At 39.2% G+C, this 24,961-nt stretch overlaps 1 protein-coding gene and 1 pseudogene across 1 annotated transcript; both read right to left on the reverse strand.

Annotated features, from left to right (window-relative positions):
• Positions 1–5,086: 5,086 nt before the first annotated feature.
• Positions 5,087–10,339, reverse strand: LOC127426300 (acidic mammalian chitinase-like). The gene is made up of 11 exons (XM_051673022.1): positions 10,275–10,339; positions 10,161–10,190; positions 9,824–10,028; positions 9,610–9,666; positions 8,744–8,909; positions 8,196–8,320; positions 7,969–8,092; positions 7,710–7,892; positions 5,952–6,068; positions 5,718–5,844; positions 5,087–5,604 (listed from the first exon to the last, which is right to left on the reverse strand). The coding sequence occupies exons 1-11, from the start codon at positions 10,297–10,299 to the stop codon at positions 5,396–5,398; spliced, it is 1,368 nt and encodes a 455-aa protein (XP_051528982.1). The 5' UTR covers positions 10,300–10,339; the 3' UTR covers positions 5,087–5,395.
• Positions 10,340–15,844: 5,505 nt separating this feature from the next.
• LOC127425851 (acidic mammalian chitinase-like) lies at positions 15,845–24,961 on the reverse strand (annotated as a pseudogene).

A 24,961-nucleotide genomic window follows, 5' to 3' on the forward strand; every position in this document is an offset into this window, starting at 1 on the left:
ACTGCAAATTAAGTTCTTAATATTTGGTGGTGTTGTGTTTGTTGTCCCTTTGGTTTTTGTGTCATGTGAGTGCATCTGTCTCTAAAAAATATGATTTTTGAGTGCCACCATCATTGTGGTTTGTGAGTTAAATGTGAAGAACGCCTGGTGGGAAAACTTGATTTAAAACTCATCGGCAAGATGCCATACTATATTGCTGAGACTACAAGTTCACAGCTTATTACACTTACAACAACAAATGTTTGACAGAAAAATGGAAGTGGTATAAAGTAAATTGCCTCAATGTCATTAAAGACTTTGACAAAAATGTTTCTTGTAGATGTGACAAAATAAATTTAAGTTGGTATAACAATACTTGATAAAATGTATTCAAATAAATTAGTTTTTGATGAAAAAGGTTTAATTTTGTTAAAAAAGTTTCCTTAATTTTATTAAGTTCATTGAACATTTTTATTTTTTCAGTGCAGGAATGCATTGACTTTGGAAGGACTTGTCGAATCTTATCAATCTTATCAATTTAATAAAATCTAATATTTGTCATTATATTTAAATATAAATACAATTTTAAATATGTAAAAGCCTTAGGCACTTGTGAAAAATGTTGCATAGTGAGGATGTCGTAATGATTTCCCTAGCGGCCACTAGAGGTCGCAAGAAGGTTTAAGACTTTTAGTTTGAAGTTTGATTTTTATTGTGCCTCTGTTCTCTGTGTTCCCTTTGATTCATTCCAGTTGTGTCTTGTTCTCATTGGTTTATTGTCTTTTTAACTTGTTATCAGTCTTGTATTTTCATTGGTTCATGTTTTAGTAGTATTGTTATCTTGTTATTAGTTAAGTCTTGTCATTGGTTGTATTTGTCATGTGTTTCCCTTGTCCGTGTATTTAAGACCTCATGTTCCCTCTAGTCCTTTGTCAATTATTGTTTGGTTGTAACATTGTGTCCAGTCCAGTCCAGTCCAGTCCAGTCCATGTTTGGTTTCACTGTTTGGCTATACTTGTTTCAGGTCTGGCTACCAGCACTGTAAACAGTGGTGGCTGGTCCATAGGGGGTGCTTTCCACCTTGTGGATTTTTAAAGTAATTTTTTAAAACTTATTTTAAGTATGTGTGTTTAAACTGCATAATAACGTGTAATATATAAATCATTATGTGGGGGAAAATTAGCTTCCTTTTCATCCCTTCCTTGTCAAGAGTCCCAACCACCACCGAATGTGCATGCTTGGGGGGCTTTTTCCAGCGCCCCTCGGCGGAGCAGTGCAACCAATGCTGACACGATATTCACATGTGCAAAAGAAATTTAGCCATTCAGCAGCCTCGATATTACGGCCTGAGGGGCGATTCTCTCAGCGCCCCAAGTGTGCGCAGTCAGTGGTGGTTGGGACTCTTGACATAGTCACGTTCCCTGTCAACATCGTCTCATTGGACGACTGACAGTCTCTGCCAGTAGATTGTAATACTATAGCAATGATGAACGCGGACACAGGAGCAGGATCTCAGCTGCCCAGTCTGCCCCCAAATTCAATAAGATCTCTTTAGCAAAATCAATTTGAGAGGAGAACTTTGGTGGAGAAACTACGGGTAAAAGAGCTTGGCCCAGATCAACCTGACATCAACATCAAACAACAGGCTAGCGAAAAGAGCAAAACGTACACACGAATCAAATCGAATCACTTTTATTGTCACACATCCATATACACAAGTGCAATGGTGTGTGAAATTCTTGGGTGCAGTTCCGATCAACATAGCAGTCGTGACAGTGATGAGACATATACCAATTTACAATAAACATCAAATTTACACAACACAATTTAAAGTCTAATATACACATAATTACACACAACACAATATACAAATAATAACATACACTGTACAGTATACAATACGCACAATATAGATACACATTATTCAATAAAAAAAGTATATATAGTATATATAGAATGTACAGTAGGTTGTATTGTACTGTATTGACATTCAGGCTGTCGGTTGATAGTAAGTTGTTAAGAGAGAATATAATATAATAATAATATAATTTATGACAGTCCTGTGTGAGATATAAGAGTAATAAAGTGCAGTGCTGATGTATTTTGATTGTGGAAAATCAAGAGTTCAAAAGTCTGATTGCTTGGGGGAAGAAGCTATCATGAAGTCGGCTGGTGCGGGTCCTGATGCTGCGATACCACCTGCCTGATGGTAGCAGTGAGAACAGCCCATGGTTCGGGTGGCTGGAGTCTCTGATGATCCTCCGAGCTTTTTTCACACACCACCTGGTATATATGTCCTGGAGGGAGGGAAGCTCACCTCCGATGATGTGTCTGGCAGTTCGCACCACCCTTTGCAGTGCTTTGCGGTTGTGGGCTGTGCTATTGCCGTACCAGGCAGATATGCAGCCAGTCAGGATGCTTTCTCGTTGGAAAGAGATCCGTGCTTTCAGCTCGTTATCCGGAGACTAAACATTTGCCAGTAGAATTCTGGGTAGTGGGGGTCGATTTGTGCACCGTCTTACTCTGATGAGAACTCCAGCTCTGTTTCCCCTTTTCCTTCTGCGTTTCCGCGTCCGGGCTGCCCAGACAAAGGGCTCCACTTGTGTGTTTGTAAACAGCGGGTCGGCATTGAGGAATTTGAAGTCCGGTTTACGGTGTGTAATTGCTGAACCAATGTCCAAAAGTGTTTGTCTGTCATAGACAATAAGGCAGACAACATCCAAGACAAAAAACATAAGAATTGTAAACAAAACAAACAAAACACTACCATGTTGTATCGGAGCTCGCAACACAGCAGCCATACTCGGCGCCGTCTTGAGTCCATCCACGATGCTTCTCCTGTACTTGGTACAGCAGAAAGTCTTGGCTAGCTGGATGTAGTCATGCCAATGCCTTATTTTGCTTTCCATGTCTACTTTTTAAAATGACGGGGACAGATGGAACATGGACTGTTTTAGGATTAAGGGACCTAAAACATTTATCAGAGAGGACAAAGAAGCACATATGGGCAATAGTGCTACGCAACTGGACGAAGGCCACAGAATCGGGGATTAAAAAGCACAATGAAGAGGTGGATAAGAATAGGCGCATTTTATCAAAGATAATTGACTGTGTGAAATTCTGTGGGGCATTTGAGCTAGACTTGTGCGGCCACGATGAGACCGAATCTTCAGACAACCCTGGTGTTTTCAGGTGGTTAGTAGATCTTGTCTCCTCGCTAGACAATGTGTTGGACGAGCACCTTCAGACAGCTACCATTTTCAAAGGCACCTCAAAGACTGTGCAAAACGAACTTTTGGACTGCATGCTGTCAGTTCTTAAAGATTGCATTCTGGAGGAAGTAAACAAGGCCGATTATCTTGCCATGCAGGCAGATGAGACAATGGACTCACTGCCAGTTGGTGCTTGTGCTGTGGTGCATCAACCCCCATAACAACATCCAAGAGCATTTTTTCGAGTTCATCCCTCTTCAGAATGCAAACGCTGACACAATTGCCACAGCTCTTTTGGAGAGGCTGTGCACAGTCCTCCCTGAGGGACAAGAGAGCAAACTAATCACCCAGGCCTATGATGGGGCTGTTGTGATGAGGGGAGCCACAGGTGTCAAGCGAACCGCCATGCTTGATCAAGTGGTGGCACACAGACTTCCTGGAACTTTGACAACAAGATGGAACTTCCACAGTCGTGCTGTTAACACAGTGTATGAGCACAAAGATGACCTCCTATGGTGTTTCCTGACCATCAAAGACTCTGGTAACTTTGATCCTTCATCTGTCAGAGAGGCCGGGGGCTTTGTGAGAATGCTGGAAGATGAGGATTTCTGATTTTTCCTGACATTATTTCACAAGATCATGCCACATGTGGACATGCTGTTTAACCAGCTGCAGAAGAGGAACTTCAACTCTGTCTACATCGCAGGACTCATCCAGAGGTTCACCAACAGCATGCTGAATATCAGGTAAATTATTATTTATCATTGGCTGAGAAAATGCGTATAATGAGACAGTGAATAGGAAATCAAGTTAGGATGATAATATAGACACAGTTTATTAAACACAGTACACAATGACAGACTAACTGTAGATGGTAACTTGTGTTTTGGATCAGGGACTCCATTTAGGTTGAAATTTTAAATTTCACAAATGTAAATATATAATTACTGAATGCAAATGTATTTCATTGACTGGTACCATTACATTTGAAAAAATAAATAAAAATAAAAAATAGATCTAATGTGTGCCTATAAAAAAGTGTTCCAAATGTCTGCTAGTAGTTTATTAGCTCAGCTGTTATAGAAAAAACTCTTAGTTCTTATGCTAGTGTAACATTATCAGGATAGTAGCAGGCTAATTTGCCATTTTATAACTATTCCTTTCATGTTATCTTGGCAAGATCAATGATGTCAGAGGGAAAGTTTACTGTTTATTATATTCATTCGAGTTCAGGTAGCGGTTATAGGTTACTCAGCGAGAATATTGTATGTTAATACACAAATTGAGAATACATTTAAAATGGTAGCTATTGGCGAGAACTGATGTTCATCAGTTAGATAACTTTTGAGGTAAGTCATATAATCAAAAATGGTCAGATTGGTTGGTGGGGGTAGGAGCTTGCCTGATGTGTGTTAATAATATTATTATATAATAAGATGCTCCTAATATTACCTTGCATGCGGGGGCAAACGAGAAAGCCTGGGTGAGGTGCAAGCTGTAGAAATAGCCCAAAATTTTACATGACATATTTATTTATTTAAAGCTAATTTATTTTCCACATAACACTATAATATATTCCAAAACTTGGTCTGCTTAGTTGGCTGTGGCACCAGCCATACAGGCCGACATGTAAGCAGTTTGAATTGACACTTTCATCCCCTAAAGTCAAGCACTTTTATTTTTAAACACAGTCTCACCCATAGCCTTTAAATACAGCATTTTGTTAGTTGCTTCCATGCATATATAAATTCCTACTGAATGCTACAGGTACAGTAGGTTATCATTGCTGATAGTCGCCAGATTGTTAGTAAAATGAGAGCAGAGTCGACTGTCATGAGTCAACGTGTTGACTGCAGTGCTAAGAACCATTAAGAATTCAAATGAAAATGCCAAAGTTTTCATAGTAAGAATGTTTATTAACTTGTGAATAATGTGAATAACAGGAGCAAAACAGCACAGTTTCATGAGATTATTATTAAAAAAGGTCTGTCTTTAGCATTGTTTTATTCTTTAGAAGAGCAGCTTTGTGTATTTTAAAGAAGATATAATAAATCTCACTGCTATAAATATTTCTTTTGAAAGTGAAAGAAATAAGAGGACATCATTTTACAACAAGTCCTCTAAAAGTTCTAGACAGCTCTATTGAACAGAACTAATGGATTTAAACGCAAGGAGTGCAATATTTGCAATATTTGATGTTCTTCTTAAGGCCAGTCACAACATTTACAAGAATCAACAAAGACCAGGCCAGGCTGGCATTTCTGCAGGTATGTGTTTCCACGGAAGCACTGGAAGTAAGTGGTCTCATCAGCAGGGTTGGGGTACAAACCATCTGGTTTACCAGCACAGAAGGAGCTGAGGGGGTCGGCGGTTGTGGTAGGTCCTGGTGTAGTGGTGGGTTTGGGAGGGAAACCTGTGAAAATAGAGAGGACAGAATGAATTTCAGACTGCTTTATCTACACAAGTATGGCTTGAATTAAATGTTCTGCATCATCACATGATTATCCTTTCAAAGTGATTATTAACCTAATGAGTTGCGCAGATGGGTGACAAGAGGGTAAGCTCCTTGATAACAGAAACGGCCAGCAAAATCGTCCAAATCTAAGGTGTACACTGAGGCTCCACCCAAGTTCATGGAGTTAAGCCACTGCACCTGTTTAAGCAAATGTCACAGAAGAGTAGTCAGAATAAGGGGACGGCAGTCAAACCTTGCATTGTCTTAAATTTCTCTGCATATTTGACAGACAGACATTCATTTACCTTAGCAGCAAAGCTTTCACGGTTGTCATAGCCCACCCAAGCATTTCCTTGAACTGCATAGGGCACCTTCTGCTCCTCAATCCATCCCAATGTGGCACTTGATTCCATGGGGCAGATCTGTGGACCACAAAACATTCCATGATCCTTGTGTTGTTCCGACACATCTTGCAAAATCAAACTTCAAAATGCATTGGACCTAGATTTGGTGAAGTGTTACACTTAATGTGATGTGAATAAAGTGGTTCTCAGCTGGTGGGTTGTGTTTTGATAAGGTCACAGATAGCAGGGAAAAAACAATGCTAAATGTAAATATTAAAATGCAGTTTACCATTTAATTGTGCATAGTTTGGACAGTGAAATAAATAGGCTTACAAGGTAGAGAAAACGCTTCCCACATCTTTTGTTGTTGACATCATAGGCTGAGAATCAAATCAAACTTTATGGTATTTTGTTGCATATTTATTTGTCACATGTTAATATGGCTAATACTGATATAATATTTGGCCAAGTGTTTGTTGCATGTGTTAAGCGGCTTTCACATGTCTCGGAGGTGTGGAGATGGAGGCGGAGGTGTGCACAGTAATCATTGAAAACCTGTATTCAAAAAAAGAAAAAAAAAAAGTCCTGGCAATTGCTTTGATACAGTACATTTGTTGTAGAAAGCAATAAGAGGAATCATTTACGTAAAGGTATTAGGATGTTCTTGCTGATTTTACATTAGTTAAAACAACTGCGGTCTCGGGATGTTTGCAAACAAATAAGTAAATATTTATGTATAAAAATCAATTATGAAACATTCTTTCAAGAACTTTGAAAGTTTTTGTTGCTTTGTAATTTAAAAGACAACATAAGTGAGGAAAAAACCTGTGACACTAAAAAGACAGACTTTGCATATATGCAAATTGTCTGGTAATCATTGGCTGACACTTCGAAAGGTCATTGGCAACTTAAACAGAACATTCTCCTATGGTTATTTTTTATGTTTTATTTGTATAACCATAAACTAACCCTCCTAGAACATTGCAGGGATGCTTCAATCCTGATCAGTGTTGGGTAAGTTACTCAAAATAAGCAATCCACTACCAATTACTAATTACTTCCCTAAAAATTTTATCAGATTACTTTACTGATTACTTAATGTAAAAAGTAATCACATTGCCAATTATTTCCTTTTAAGTTACTTTCTAAATCACTTTTCATAGAAAAGTTTTTGGTTTTCCCCTCAAATTCAAAATGTCTAAATTTCCTCATTCATTGTTGCACACTCTTCAGCTGTCACAGACACCTACTATCTAACAGACATACATATGAATTAATATTTTAAATGTGTTATACATATTATTTAACACAAGTAAATTACTTAAAAGCAATTACTTTAATTGAAAGTCAGTAACTGTAATCTGATTACAAGAATTTAAAATGTAAGGCATTACATTTCTTTTTCTTGAATAAAAATTAATTCGATTACAGTAACTAATTACTTAGTAATCGGATATATCCAACAGTGTATTTGGCAGTGTTGATGCGGGTCATATGGAAGTCATGTTAATAATTATGCATATTGTTGGGCCTATGCAGTTCATGGTAAAATTAATGCATTTCATGTTGTTCTTAAGGACATTTTTGTTACTTCTGGTGCAGCACTGGGTCGACACTTCATGTCTTTGTTTTTGGTCCAAACAAGTTGAGAACCACTGATCATATATTTTCATATACTTTTGGGACTAGCTAAGTAAGTGTGAAGTAATGTTTTAAAACCTCATAATAGGACCAGTATCCTGCATCACGTGTGTAGGGACCGGCACCAGCAGGGCCATTGGCTGGGGCACCGAGACCTGTGTCCGCAGTTTTGAGCGTGAATGTCCGTCCGTATGTGGGGAAGCCAACGAGCACTCTATCAGCAGGAGCGCCACCATTCAACCAGTATGTCACAGAGGCGTTCTAATGAAGAGAGTGAAGATTTTACATTGGACACTATTTTAGATTTTGAATGTGAATTTATGGATGTCACACTTACAATGTTCATGTCAACGTCATTTCCACTGTCAAAGGAGCTCCGGTAAAGGGGGCTGTTGTGTCCTGTCACTGGATCCCAGTGGCCGTGGTATTCATGGGTCATGATGCTCAAGAAGTCCAGCAGACTATAATGACGGGAAGATTGAGGAAGTTTTGTATACTTTATATGTGCTTTCACCTTATTTTAGCTTGATGGAACTTGATGGACCTCAGTTGTAGCAAACTTACCCTGAAACTGCAGCGATCTCATATGCGTTTTCAATAGTGGACGTAAAGGCGGCAACTCTGCAAGACAGAACAAAAGGTGTTTTCTTCAAGTCTACGGCCTCCTGCTCGATTGCTAGCCTCAATTCCTGGGGATTTTCACACAGAAGAGACAAAGTCAGTCCCAAAATCATAGAACGTAAACACAAACAGTCAAATTACAGAGACAGAATGAGACAGTTCACTCAAAAAGAGGAAACTTCTGTCATCATTTACTCAACCTCATGTTGTTCCAAACCAGTATGACTTTCTTTCTTCCATCAAACTCAAAAGGAGATGTTTGGCAGAATGTTAGCCTCAATCACCATTCACTTTCATTGTATGGGAAAAAAGATGCATCATTCTGCTTAGTCTTACATCTTTTGTGTTCCATGGAAGAAAGTAAGTAATACAGGCTTAGAACAACATAAGGGTGAGTAAATGGTGACAGAATTTTCATTTTGGGGTGAAATATATCTTTAATGCAAGCGAACAAAATTAGTAACATTTATGAACATTTATAGCCTTCTCACCTTGATGAATGTAGTAAACCTCTGCTTGTCCTCAGGTGGGCTGCCATTGTGGCCAGGGTATTCCCAGTCAATGTCCAAACCATCAAAGTTGTGGGCACGCAGGAACAACATTGCAGAACGGATAAAAGCCTTGCGGGTTTCTGGAGTCGACACCATTTTAATAAATCTGGAGTGCAAAGAGTGGCAGAGTAACTCATGTTTAATGTGTTGGCAGAGGAAGCCTTGATTACGATATAAATGAAAATTTGAAGCAGTTTTGTAATTATATCCATTTACTTTATTAACTTACAAAGCCAACATACTGTTATTGTACAAATTTGGATTAGAGTGTTTTCGAAATCTCTAACCTGGACAAGATCAAATTGTACGAGACTCTAACCCCTCCTAGAGCTTTCAAGCAACAGCACATACGCCTCATCATTACTCAGCATTCAGCCTATTCTAATTCGGGTTGTTTCAGTGTATCTTTTCTAGCTGATCAGATTACCCAAAAATCCAAAATTCCCATAAACTTCCATTGAACAATTCTGACTATAACTGCTCCTAGGACTTTCAAGCTATTTTCTTTCAGTCTGACATAGCATGCTTTTTTTCTCCGAAATAATCATGTTTTTCCGTAGAGAACAATCAAAAGTGCACACTGTTACAGTTTATATATATATATATATATATATATATATATATATATATATATATATATATATATATATATATATATTAGTATATATTATATGAAAATTATTTATTTCTAGATATTTTTTGTGTTTATTTTACAAATTATAGTGAGAAGGTGGATATGTATACACTGTATGTCATATGTTTCAAGTTTTAGGACATGCACATGATGTAAACTGTGTATCACTTACGGACTAATGCCGTTGACTGTACCTCCAACAGACAGCATCGTCTTCAGTTGAGGATTTCTAGAAATTAGATTCAAATATAAATGCTCAAAGACTCAAACTTGATTCATGGACCACCGAAAGCTTTAAAATCTTGATTCATGTTAGTTAAATCATGTTTGTAATTACAATCCACTGTAATGCTTATTTATTTACTATAGAAACAGCCTTTGCTTACACATTTTTCAAGTCGTTTAGTGACTTGTACATGATTTCATCATTATATTCTATGGTTGTGAGCTCATTTTTGGGGCTGATGGTGGCCAGAGAATAGATGACATGAGTGCAGAGGAAGGGATCAACATTCTCCGGGGTGAACTTCCCATTGCCAGGTCTGTATTGGGCCCAGTTGGCCATGTAGCACACCAGCTTTGTAGAGGCCACTATAAGAAATTCTGATATTAGCAATAGTTCATAAACCATAATCCATAATCTTTTTTTTTTTTTTTTTTTTGACAAAGCATCAATGAAAGAGTTTTAGTGTAATGAAAAATGTATTGATAAGTGATTCTTACCAATCTGAAGTGTTAGCAAGAGTCCAAGCCCTACACAAAAGACAACATAGTTAAGTATAGAGTAAAATGTTCATAGTAAAATACAATATCATTTAATATAAGTATGGAATGTACCTGCTAAAAGAGTTAATTTAGTCATTTTGATGTTGAAGCCAAACAGGTATTCTTCAGAAATTGAGCTGGAAAAAACGAAATAAACTATAAATCAAATTACATTTTTTTCACTAGCCTGCCTTAGTACATTTTGCACAGTGGAACCTTCATGGTTGAAAAAAGCAAAAATTAGCTGTGTGCAAAACCATATGAATATAACTTACTATTACAAACTATTACAATTATTAAAGTAACAATTAAACATTGAATAATTGAAAAGCTTTTCTCTTTACCTGTGTCAGCTGCACTGAGACTGAGCTGTTAATGCTCATGCATATTTATACATTATTAATAGTTCCAAAGTACAAGCGATAAGTGCTGGCTTCATCATATTTGGGCAATAAATTAATAACTAGTCATATAACTGGCATGTTGCTGTACGGTGTGATTACCTTTGAAGTTATTACATTTTTTTATCACCACAAAATGTAATATCCACAATTTTAAAGAAGATTAAAATATGCAATCAACGTGCTCAGCAATCAGAAATCAATAAATCGGGGCAAAAGATTATCAGATTTAGTTTTATATTAATTGTATAATGGATAACCTCTCATTTACAGTAAATTTACCTGAAGAGTCACACAGACACAAAATTACAAACAGAACAAAAACAAGTACATGCATATTGTATAATTTAAAGTAAGAATGCTTGTCAATATAGGTTTAAACATACATGTGGAGGTATTTGTATTTGTGAATTGTGAATGATTACACCTACAGTATGTCCACTGTTTATAGATAATTTACATGATTCTTTACATGGCGTATTTTAGCCAGCACGTATGTGCTGGGATGTGCATATCTGCATTTATGTGTGCAAAAAATACGCCAATAATTACTGGACATAGTTTTCTCAAATACAATTTTTTTTTTTTAATTGAAGAATTTTTACAAATGCTGCATTATTCACATTTAGTCCACAGTGGACAGGCTCAGCCTTTACAACAAATGGGGTACACTGTAGTTCAAAGAGACAACTTGTTGACATCACAGCCTGAGATTCCTTCAAGGTAGCAATCTGCAAGCTTACATACAGCCATTCTGTATAGTGTAAAATGAGACATTACCGATCTGAGAACAGTTTTCACGGCTATCGAATTTGGGTTTCAAGCAAAATCTTGCAATGGAGCTCTGGATCAACAAAAAAGGCCGAATTGTACACAATGTGAAACAGCAGAATGATTTCATTAAGGAAAAGGTGGTAAAAAAGAAAGTCATTGGAATTTTACATAGTGCACACATAATCTGATTACAAAATTTATATAAGCATGAGAACAAAACAAACGCAAAGACAAGAGGACATTCATATCTAAACAGTACAGTAGTTTTGGTTTTGTAATCCTAGCATGACTTTTGAGTGCTTCTACATTCTCACATATAACTTTTACTCTGCTGCTACCAGTGTTTGGTTCTAGAACCACTAAACAACTATTGATGATGCTTTTTATGTGTGACAGCTTCTGACCAACACTGTTCTAAATGCAAATGAGTGATCATGAAGCATACTTTACAGTTAAAATCACCTGGACAAAATATGGAAGGAACTACTGGATAATGATGTTACAGAAAGTGTTGCAGATGATGTGTAAAAGTGATTAAGCAGCTCAAATCAAACAATTCTTACACATACAGTAATAGTGTTCTGTCAAGGTGAAAATAGCAATGTTTACAGTAACAATTTATTCAAACACGAGACATTTTCCATTGAAAGTAACATACAGTGTAAAAAGATAATACATTAATTTAGCTGTAACTGCCCTTAAAATTTCCTAAATAAAAAAAACAAACAATTAAAAGTATAATTTTAAATGAATGAAAACACCCCTTTGAATCGGCGTCAGCGAAACTACAAAGAGAAAATAAAATAAAATACAAGAAAAAATAAATAAAAATCCAACATTTATAGTGTTGAATTTTACCTTCTTGAACCGAAGGAGCCTCTGAAAGTCAGTATTATTACAGATAAAAATTATTTTAGGTGTTAATGCCACACTATTTAAATAAAAATGTAAACGACCTGTCGTAAATAAATAAAAATTATATATTATTATATAATTATAATATATAATTTCTAATCTGTTCCTTTAAAAAAGTGTTCCAAATATCTGCTAGTAGTTTATTAGCTCAGTTGTTATAGAAAAAACTCTTAGTTCTTATGCTAGTGTAACATTATCAGGATAGTCTTAGTTTATGAGGTAGCAGGCTAATTTGCCATTTTATTACCGTTCCTTTCATGTTATCTTGTCAAGATTTTCTAGTAAGACCTTTGATATTAGGGCAAAAATCATATTCTTGATAAGAATTTTTGTATTGTTTTCCTGTAAAAATATCTAAAATCCTTAAAACAAAATCAATTTGATTTATCTTGTTTTAGAAACAACACTGCATAAGATATTTAGGTTTTTCAAAGAATGTATTTTTAACATGTGTATTTTGTCTTACTGCACTGGCAGAGTTTTTATAATCAAAGCAAGTGAAAAAATCTACCAGAGCTGAAGAAGTAATCCAAAGTATTTAGAATACATTACTGACCTTGAGTAATCTAATGGAATACATTACAAATTACAGCATGTATTCTGTAATCTGTAATGGAATACATTTAAAAAGTAACCCGCCCAACCCTGGTTATAGGTTACTCAGCGAGAATATTGTATGTTAATACACAAATTGAGAATACATTTAAAATGGTAGCTATTTGCGAGAACTGATGTTCATCAGTTAGATAACTTTTGAGGCAACTCATATAATAAAAAATGGTCAGATAGGTTGGCAGGGGTAGGAGCTTGCCTGATGTGTGTTAATAATATTATTATATAATAAGATGCTCCTAATATTACCTTGTATGCAGGGGCAAACGTCTTGATTTCTGTCGCAACCTCTGTTCCCTGATTGAGGAAACAAGACATTTTGTCGATGTAGTGACACTAGGAGTCGCTCTTGGGAGCCCCAAACACCTCTGAACTTTGAGAAAAGGCCAATGGGAATTGGCGAGTGGAATTTGCATGCCACTCCCCTGGACATATGGGTATAAAAGGAGCTGGCTCACAACCACTCATTCAGCTTTTGCGCTGAGGAGCCGAGACAGCGTCCCGGCCATATCAGTGGGTAGCTCAGCGTTGTGGCAAGAGGGACACCAAGTCTCGTTCCCTCCATTACCGAATGGAGGTTACGACAGTAACCAAGACGTTCCCTATCTGTCACTCACTCGACGTTGTGTCGATGTAGTGACACTAGGGGTCCCTATACGAAACCCCACAACTAGCCACTTCGTGCCTCATAGCAAGCGCACCCGGCCCCGACGTAACCTCCCCCAATGCCCCACGAGCGTCGTACGGTCCCCCGCACCCAGGGGACAAGACGACTGCTCATTGTGAGGACAGGCCGTGCCAGCCATGGCCTCTTCTCTTCTTTTTTCTCCCCAAAAAATGGAAAATCATTCATCTGGAGCCATATATCGTGTTGGGGGGGGGGCGGGGGTGTGTCCTTTCCCAAGGAGAATGACACAGTGGAGACCACACCCTGCTCGAAGGGGAGGTAACGTGTGGAAATACGGCACATGGACTTACTGACCAGCAGTATCGCATGTGGAGGAAGACCCCGTGGTAGGTCCTACCTGGAAGGAATGGAGCTCTACAAACATGGCGACCGGTGGCAGAGGGAGCTCTGCCCAAGGATGCGGGTTTACCAACGGGGAAACCGTACCACGGAAAATACATCACACGGGGTTACTCACGGGCAACCAGCACATGTGGAGCACCTACCCCAGTACTGGGCATACTAGCGCACGTACTGGGCCTGCATCGAATTTCTCCGCCGAATGTTGCCCGGGATGAGAGTGGCCTACAGCGACTTCAGCCCGCCGCGATCGAGAGACGACTGCAGAGGAGGAGACAGCGGGTGAGTTGCGACATGCGACATGAGCATAAACCGCCTTGGCTGTTTATATATGCTACCGTCGCCGTGTTGTCCGTCCGGACCAACACGTGCTTGCCCTGGATCAATGGCCAAAGCCTCCTCAGGGTGAGCAATACCGCTTAGCAACTCGAGGAAGTTGATAAGCCAACGCAGTCGTGATTCTGTCCAGGTGCCCATTGCACACAGCGCCCCAGCCTAACTTGCAGGCATCTGTCGTAACAACGACGCACCTGGACACTTGCACTACGTGGACCCCTGCCCGCAGAAATTCAAGGTCCGTCCAATTTTGTGAGCTCCTCGTGCACCTCCAGGAAGAAAGGGACCGGGGCGGGGCACAGCTGTGAGCAGCGTTCTGAGCCCAGGAACCTATCATCAAGCCACGAAGGCTCAGGGCAGGGTGGAGAGTTCCACTCAAACCCGACACTCGCGGCCACCCGGGCAAGCATCCGAAGGTGGGAACTGAGTTGATCAGCCCACTCTCTCCGATGCTGCGATCGCGAGCTCATCCTGTTCCCGAGCCCCGAATGAGACATTAAACTCACCCTGGGGCCCATGCAGGTGAGGCAGCAATCATGGCCTTCAGAGGTGGAGAGGTAGCAACCGCAACCAAGAACTATACACAGATGGAAAGGCATCTTTAAAAAGACGCTCTCCGTCAGTGCCACTCTTTTAGAGGAAAATTACTCTTTTAGAATATATTCTCTCTCTTTTCCAGCTGTCGAAGCGCCAAGGGGCGTTCTCTGCACTCAATTCGTGCACGAGGGGGAGAAACCGCTGAAATGCGCCGTAAATCCTACAGTGTACAGAGGTGAATGGAACGGCAGTGGAATTCAATTAATCAACCACTCGGCTACGAAGAAAAAATCTGAATGAGTGGGTGCGAGCCAGCTTGTTTTATACCCCTATGCTTGGGGAATGGCATGCAAATTCCACTCGCCAATTCCCATTGGCCTTTTCTCAAAGATCAAAGGTGTTTGGGGCTCCCAAGAGCGACCCCTAGTGTCACTACATCGACACAACTTCGAGTGAGTGACAGATAAGGAACGAGAAAGCCTGGGTCAGGTGCAAGCTGTAGAAATAGCCCAAAAGTTTTGATGACATATTTATTTATTTAAAGCTAATTTATTTTCCACATAATACTATAATATATTCCAAAACTTGGTCTGCTTAGTTGGCCGTGGCACAAGCCATACAGGCCGACATGTAAGCAGTTTGAATTGACACTTTCATCCCCTAAAGTCTAGCACTTTTATTTTTAAACACAGTCTCACCCATAGCCTTTAAATACAGCATTTTGTTAGTTGCTTCCATGCATATATAAATTCCTACTGAATGCTACAGGTACAGTAGGTTATCATTGTTGATAGTCGCCAGATTGTTAGTAAAATGAGAGCAGAGTCGACTGTCATGAGTCAATGTGTTGACTGCAGTGCTAAGAACCATTAAGAATTCAAATGAAAATGCCAAAGTTTTCATAGTAAGAATGTTTATTAACATGTGAATAATGTGAATGACAGGAGCAAAACAGCACAGTTTCATGAGATTATTATTAAAAATAATCTCATGTAATAGTGATAGTCTTTAGCATTGTTTTATTCTTTAGAATAGCAGCTTTGTGTATTTTAAAGAAGATATAATAAATCTCACTGCTATAAATATTTCTTTTGAAAGTGAAAGAAATAAGAGGACATCATTTTACAACAAGTCCTCTAAAAGTTCTAGACAGCTCTATTGAACAGAACTAATGGATTTAAACGCAAGGAGTGCAATATTTGCAATATTTGATGTTCTTCTTAAGGCCAGTCACAACATTTACAAGAATCAACAAAGACCAGACCAGGCTGGCATTTCTGCAGGTATGTGTTTCCACGGAAGCACTGGAAGTAAGTGGTCTCATCAGCAGGGTTGGGGTACAAACCATCTGGTTTACCAGCACAGAAGGAGCTGAGGGGATCGGCGGTTGTGGTAGGTCCTGGTGTAGTGGTGGGTTTGGGAGGGAAACCTGTGAAAATAGAGAGGACAGTATGAATTTAAGACTGTTTTATCTACACAAGTATGGCTTGAATGAAATGTTCTGCATCATCACATGATTATCCTTTCAAAGTGTTGATTAACCTAATGAGTTGCGCAGATGGGTGACAAAAGGGTAAGCTCCTTGATAACAGAAACGGCCAGCAAAATCGTCCAAATCTAAGGTGTACACTGAGGCTCCACCCAAGTTCATGGAGTTAAGCCACTGCACCTGTTTAAGCAAATGTCACAGAAGAGTAGTCAGAATAAGGGGACGGCAGTCAAACCTTGCATTGTCTTAAATTTCTCTGCATATTTGACAGACAGACATTCATTTACCTTAGCAGCAAAGCTTTCACGGTTGTCATAGCCCACCCAAGCATTTCCTTGAACTGCATAGGGCACCTTCTGCTCCTCAATCCATCCCAATGTGGCACTTGATTCCATGGGGCAGATCTGTGGACCACAAAACATTCCATGATCCTTGTGTTGTTCTGACACATCTTGCAAAGTCAAACTTCAAAATGCATTGGACCTAGATTTGGTGAAGTGTTACACTTAATGTGATGTGAATAAAGTGGTTCTCAGCTGGTGGATCGTGTTTTGATAAGGTCACAGATAGCAGGGAAAAAACAATGCTAAATGCAAATATTAAAATGCAGTTTACCATTTAATTGTGCATAGTTTGGACAGCGAAATAAATAGGCTTACAAGGTAGAGAAAACGCTTCCCACATCTTTTGTTGTTGACATCATAGGCTGAGCATCACATCAAACTTTATGGTATTTTGTTGCAAATGTATTTGTCACTTGGTAATATGGCTAATACTGATATAATATTTGGCCAAGTGTTTGTTGCATGTGTTAAGTGGCTTTTACATGTCTCGGAGGTGTGAAAATGGAGGTGGAGGTGTGCACAGTAATCATTGAAAACCTGTATTCAAAAAAAGAAAAACAAAAATCCTGGCAATTGCTTTGATACAGTACATTTGTTGTAGAAAGCAATAAGAGGAATCATTTACGTAAAGGTATTAGGATGTTCTTGCTGATTTTACATTATTTAAAACAACTGTGGTCTCGGGATATTTGCAAACAAATAAGTAAATATTTACGTATAAAAATAAATTATGAAACATTCTTTTCAAGAAGTTTGACAGTTTTTGTTGCTTTGTAATTTAAAAGACAACATAAGTGAGGAAAAAACCTGTGACATTAAAAAGACAGACTTTGCATATATGCAAATTGTCTGGTAATCATTGGCTGACACTTCAAAAGGTCATTGGCAACTTAAACAGAACGTTCTCCTATGGTTATTTTTTAGGTTTTATTTGTATAACCATAAACTAACCCTCCTAGAACATTGCAGGGATGCTTCAATCTAAAAGTTACTCAAAATAAGCAATCCACTACAAATGACTAATTACTTCCCTAAATTTTTTTATCAGATTACTTTACTGATTACTTAATGTAAAAAGTAATCACATTACTAATTATTTCCTTTTAAGTTACTTTCTAAATCACTTTTCCTAGAAAAGTTTTTGGTTTTCCCCTCAAATTCAAATTGTCTAAATTTCCTCATTCATTGTCGCACATCCTTCAGCTGTCACAGACACCTACTATCTAACAGACATACATATGAATTAATATTTTAAATGTGTTATACATATTATTTAACACAAGTAAAGTACTTAAAAGCAATTACTTTAATTGAAAGTCAGTAACTGTAATCTGATTACAAGAATTTAAAATGTAATGCATTACATTTCTTTTTCTTGAATAAAAATTAATTCGATTACAGTAACTAATTACTTAGATGTACTTATTACATCCAACAGTGTATTTGGCAGTGTTGATGCGGGTCATATGGAAGCCAGTGTCATGTTAATAATTATGCATATTGTTGGGCCTATGCAGTTCATGGTAAAATTAATGCATTTCATGTTGTTCTTAAAGACATTTTTGTTACTTCTGGTGCAGCACTGGGTCGACACTTCATGTCTTTGTTTTTGGTCCAAACAAGTTGAGAACCACTGATCATATATTTTCATATACTTTTGGGACTAGCTAAGTAAGTGTGAAGTAATGTTTTAAAACCTCATAATAGGATCAGTATCCTGCATCACGTGTGTAGGGACCGGCACCAGCAGGGCCATTGGCTGGGGCACCGAGACCTGTTTCCGCAGTTTTGAGCGTGAATGTCCGTCCGTATGTGGGGAAGCCAACGAGCACTCTATCAGCAGGAGCGCCACCGTTCAGCCAATATGTCACAGAGGCGTTCTAATGTAGAGAGTGAAGATTTTACATTGGACACTATTTTAGATTTTGAATGTGAATTTATGGATGTCACACTTACAATGTTCATGTCAACGTCATTTCCACTGTCAAAGGAGCTCTGGTAAAGGGGGCTGTTGTGTCCTGTCACTGGATCCCAGTGGCCGTGGTATTCATGGGTCATGATGCTCAAGAAGTTCAGCAGACTATAATGACGGGAAGATTGAGGAAGTTTTGTATACTTTATATGTGTTTTCACCTTATTTTAGCTTGATGGAACTTGATGGACCTCAGTTGTAGCAAACTTACCCTGAAACTGCAGCGATCTCATAAGCATTTTCAATAGTGGACGTAAAGGCGGCAACTCTGCAAGACAGAACAAAAGGTGTTTTCTTCACGTCTATGGCCTCCTGCTCGATTGCTAGCCTCAATTCCTGGGGATTTTCACACAGAAGAGACAAAGTCAGTCCCAAAATCATAGAACGTAAACACAAACAGTCAAATTACAGAGACAGAATGAGACAGTTCACTCAAAAAGAGGAAACTTCTGTCATCATTTACTCAACCTCATGTGTTCCAAACCAGTATGACTTTCTTTCTTCCATCAAACTCAAAAGGAGATGTTTGGCAGAATGTTAGCCTCAATCACCATTCACTTTCATTGTATGGGAAAAAAGATGCATCATTCTGCTTAGTCTTACATCTTTTGTGTTCCATGGAAGAAAGTAAGTAATACAGGCTTAGAACAACATAAGGGTGAGTAAATGGTGACAGAATTTTCATTTTGGGGTGAAATATATCTTTAATGCAAGCGAACAAAATTAGTAACATTTATGAACATTTATAGCCTTCTCACCTTGATGAATGTAGTAAACCTCTGCTTGTCCTCAGGTGGGCTGCCATTGTGGCCAGGGTATTCCCAGTCAATGTCCAAACCATCAAAGTTGTGGGCACGCAGGAACAACATTGCAGAACGGATAAAAGCCTTGCGGGTTTCTGGAGTCGACACCATTTTAATAAATCTGGAGTGCAAAGAGTGGCAGAGTAACTCATGTTTAATGTGTTGGCAGAGGAAGCCTTGATTACGATATAAATGAAAATTTGAAGCAGTTTTGTAATTATATCCATTTACTTTATTGACTTACAAAGCCAACATACTGTTATTGTACAAATTTGGATTAGAGTGTTTTCGAAATCTCTAACCTGGCCAAGACCAAATTGTACGAGACTCTAACCCCTCCTAGAGCTTTCAAGCAACAGCACATACGCCTCATCATTACTCAGCATTCAGCCTATTCTAATTCGGGTTGTTTCAGTGTATCTTTTCTAGCTGATCAGATTACCCAAAAATCCAAAATTCCCATAAACTTCCATTGAACAATTCTGACTATAACTGCTCCTAGGACTTTCAAGCTATTTTCTTTCAGTCTGACATAGCATGCTTTTTTTCTCCGAAATAATCATGTTTTTCCGTAGAGAACAATCAAAAGTGCACACTATTACAGTTTATATATATATAGATATATTAGTATATATTATATGAAAATTATTTATTTCTAGATATTTTTTGTGTTTATTTCACAAATTATAGTGAGAAGGTGGATATGTATACACTGTATGTCATATGTTTCAAGTTTTAGGACATGCACATGATGTAAACTGTGTATCACTTACGGACTAATGCCATTGACTGTACCTCCAACAGACAGCATCGTCTTCAATTGAGGATTTCTAGAAATTAGATTCAAATATAAATGCTCAAAGACTCGAACTTGATTCATGGACCACCAAAAGCTTTAAAATCTTGATTCATGTTAGTTAAATCATGTTTGTAATTACAATCCACTGTAATGCTTGTTTATTTACTATAGAAACAGCCTTTGCCTACACATTTTTCAAGTCGTTTAGTGACTTGTACATGATTTCATCATTATATTCTATGGTTGTGAGCTCATTTTCGGGGCTGATGGTGGCCAGAGAATAGATGACATGAGTGCAGGTATCGAATTTGGGTTTCAAGCAAAGCCTGGCAATGGAGCTCTGGATCAACAAAAAAGGCCGAAGTGTACACAACGTGAAACAGCAGAATGATTTCATTAAGGAAAAGGTGGTAAAAAAGAAAGTCATTGGAATTTTACATAGTGCACACATAATCTGATTACAAAATGTATATAAGCATGAGAACAAAACAAACGCAAAGACAAGAGGACATTCATATCTAAACAGTACAGTAGTTTTGGTTTTGTAATCCTAGCATGACTTTTGAGTGCTTCTACATTCTCACATATAACTTTTACTCTGCTGCTACCAGTGTTTGGTTCTAGAACCCCTAAACAACTATTGATGATGCTTTTTATGTGTGACAGCTTCTGACTAACACTGTTCTAAATGCAAATGAGTGATCATGAAGCATACTTTACAGTTAAAATCACCTGGACAAAATATGGAAGGAACTACTGGATAATTATGTTACAGAAAGTGTTGCAGATGATGTGTAAAAGTGATTAAGCAGCTCAAATCAAACAATTCTTACACATACAGTAATAGTGTTCTGTCAAGGTGAAAATAGCAATATTTACAGTAACAATTTATTCAAACCACGAGACATTTTCCCATGAAAGTAACATACAGTGTAAAATGATAATACATTAATTTAGCTGTAACTGCCCTTAAAATCTCCTAAATAAAAAAAAATAAAAAAAACAATTAAAAGTATAATTTTAAATGAATGAAAACACCCCTTTGAATCGGCGTCAGCGAAACTACAAAGAGAAAATAAAATACAAGAAAAAAAATCCAAAATTTATAGCGTTGAATTTTACCTTCTTTAACTGAAGGAGCCTCTGAAAGTCAGTATTATTACAGATAAAAATTATTTTATGTGTTAATGCCACACTATTGAAATAAAAATGTAAACGACCTGTCGTAAATAAATAAGAATTATATATTATTATATAATTATAATATATAATTTCGAATCTGTTCCTATACAAAAGTGTTCCAAATGTCTGCAAGTAATTTATTAGCTCAGTTGTTATAGAAAAAAATCTTAGTACTTATGCTAGTGTAACATTATCAGGATAGTCAGGATAGCAGGCTAATTTGCCATTTTATTACTGTTCCTTTCATGTTATCTTAGCAAGATGAATGATGCCAGAGGGTAGACTTTTTTTCAGACAGTTTACTGTTTATTATATTCCTTGGAGTTCAGGTAGTGGTTATAGGCAGGGTTGGGGAGTAACGGAATGTATGTAACGGGATTACGTATTTAAAATACACAATATTAGTAACTGTATTCCACTTCAGTTACAATTGATATCATTGGTAATTAGAATACAGTTACATTCAAAAAGTATTTTGATTACTGAAAAGATTACTTTGCATTTTATTGTCATTTGTTTCATTTAATATTTAGTCCTTTCAGATGGAAAACATTTATACATAGAAATGATTCAATCCAAAGTGCATTTGAACAGCGGTGAAACACTTTCTTATGAAGTGTTACATTCATACGAGCAGACAGAGAAGTAAGTCTGAAGTAAGTTTGGAGCAGCAGAAATAGAAATAAACCTTGTGTAAATTGTCAGCTTTACGCTAAACTAAAATGCTATTTCTAGCCATTTTACATGCACATGTTACCAGGCACGATATTAATTTTTTTTATCAAGAAAATTTATGTTAGATCATAATTTCTTTTTTACTAGTAAGACCTTTGATATTAGGGCAAAAATCATATTCTTGATAAGAATTTTTGTATTGTTTTCCTGTAAAAATATCTAAAATCCTTAAACCAAGATCAATTTGATTTATCTTGTTTTAGAAACAACACTGCATAAGATATTTAGGTTTTTCAAAGAATGTATTTTAAAGAGTTTTTATAGTCAAAACAAGTGAAAAAATCTACCAGCGCTGAAGAAGTAATCCAAAGTATTTAGAATACATTACTGACCTTGAGTAATCTAATGGAATACGTTACAAATTACAGCATGTATTCTGTAATCTGTAATGGAATACATTTATAAAGTAACCCGCCCAATACTGGTTATAGGTTACTCAGCGAGAATATTGTATGTTTATACACAAATTGAGAATACATTTAAAATGGTAGCTATTTGCGAGAACTGATGTTCATCAGTTAGATAACTTTTGAGGTAACTCATATAATAAAAAATGGTCAGATAGGTTGACGGGGGTAGGAGCTTGCCTGATGTGTGTTAATAATATTATTATATAATAAGATGCTCCTAATATTACCTTGTATGCAGGGGCAAACGTCTTGATTACTGTCGCAACCTCTGTTCCCTGACTGAGGAAACGAGACATTGTGTCGATGTAGTGACACTAGGAGTCGCTCTTGGGAGCCCCAAACACCTCTGATCTTTGAGAAAAGGCCAATGGGAATTGCAACGGGACTCCCCTGGACATATGGGTATAAAAGGAGCTGGCTCGCAACCACTCATTCAGCTTTTGCGCTGAGGAGCCGAGACAGCATCCCGGCCATTTCAGCGGGTAGCTCAGTGTTGTGGCAAGAGGGACACAAAGTCTCGTTCCCTCCATCAGGGAACGGAGGTGTCACTCACTCGAAGTTGTGTCGATGTAGTGACACTAGGGGTCCCTATATGAAACCCCACAACTAGCCACTGTGTGCCTCGTAGCAAGCGCACCCGGCCCCGACGTAACCTCCCCCAACGCTCCACGAGCGTCGTACGGTCACCCGCACCCCGGGGACAAGACGACTGCTCATAGTGAGGACAGGCCGTGCCAGCCGTGGCCTCTTCTCTTCTTTTTTCTCCCCAAAAAATGGAAAATCATTCAGCTGGGGCCATATGTCGTGTCGGGGGGGGCGGGGGTGTGTCCTTTCCCAAGGAGAATGACACCTTGGAGACCACATCCTGCCCGAAGGGGAGGTAATGTTTGGAAATACGGCATATGGACTTACTGACCGGTAGTATCGCATGTGGAGGAAGTCCCCATGGTAGGTCCTACCTGGAGGGGATGGAGCTCTACAAACATGGCGACCGATTGCAGAGGGAGCTCTGCCCAAGGAAGACGCGGGTTTACCAACGGGGAAACCGTACCACGGAAAATACATCACACGGGGTTACTCACGGGCAACCAGCACATGTGGAGCACCTACCCCAGTACTGGGCATACTAGCGCACGTACTGGGCCTGCATCGAATTTCTCCACCGAATGTTGCCGGGATGTGTGTGGCCCGCAGCGACTTCAGCCCGCAGCGATCGAGAGCTGACTCCAGAGGAGGAGACAGCGGGTGAGTTGTGACATGCGACATGAGCATAAACCGCCTTGGCTGTTTATATACGCTACCGTCACCGTGTTGTCCGTCCGGACCAACATGTGCTTGCCCTGGATCAACAGCCAAAGCCTCTGCAGGGTGAGCAATACCGCTTAGCAACTCGAGGAAGTTGATATGCCAACGCAGTTGTGATCCTGTCCAGGAGCCCGCGGATGCGTGCCCGTTGCACACAGTGCCCCAGCCTAACTTGCAGGCATCTGTCGTAACAACGACGCACCTGGACACTTGCACTACTTGGACCCTTGCCCGCAGAAATTCAAGGGCTGAACATGCGGCGGCAGATCGGCGTGATGTCCACGCGATGCATACCGCAGTGCCATACCCATCTCAGGACTCGAATCTGAAGCCAGTGCTGGAGCGGTCTCATATGCATCAACCCGAGCTGCGTGACCGCCGCCGAGGACGCCATATGCCCCAGGAGCCTCTGAAATTGTTTCAGTGGGACCGCCGTTCTCTGCCTGAACGACTTCAGGCAGTTCAGCACTGACTGCGTATGCTCGCTTGTGAGGCACGCTATCATAGAGACTGAGTCTAAATCCATCCTGAGAAAAGAGATGCTCTGAACCGGGGAGAGCTTGCTCTTTTCCCAGTTGACCCAAAGCCCCAACTGGCTGAGGTGCCTGAGCACCAGGTCCCTGTGCGCACACAGCAGGTCTCGAGAGTGAGCTAGAATTAGCCAGTCGTCGAGATAGTTGAGGATGCGAATGCCCACTTCCCTTAATAGGCATGGGCTGCCTCTGTGACTTTCGTAAAGACGCAAGGCGACAGGGACATACCGAAGGGGAGGACCTTGTAATAATTGCCAAGTCAAGGAGCCTCGTGTCCTGAGCTCGTGGCTGTGCTGAAACTTCAAAAGCACTTACCTTGCTCCATGTACCCACCAAAGGACCGGTCAGCGACAGGGAAGAGGGAGACCGTCCTTGTGACTCGTCACAACCGCCTGAGTGTGGATGTGTATGTGCCACAGCTGGGCGTGTGGAGGCAGGGGGCCCGCTTCCGCCGCGCCGTGCCTGCCGTGAATGTTCGTGTCCAGCGATCGTGATAACGATGGCCGTAAACACCAGGAATGTGACCCAGAGAATGAGGAAACCGCTCTTTCTTTGAAAATGTGGGTGCTGCAGCCCCTCGGGCAT

This window comes from Myxocyprinus asiaticus, chromosome 35, assembly GCF_019703515.2.
Source record: "Myxocyprinus asiaticus isolate MX2 ecotype Aquarium Trade chromosome 35, UBuf_Myxa_2, whole genome shotgun sequence".
Classification (NCBI taxonomy): domain Eukaryota; kingdom Metazoa; phylum Chordata; class Actinopteri; order Cypriniformes; family Catostomidae; genus Myxocyprinus; species Myxocyprinus asiaticus.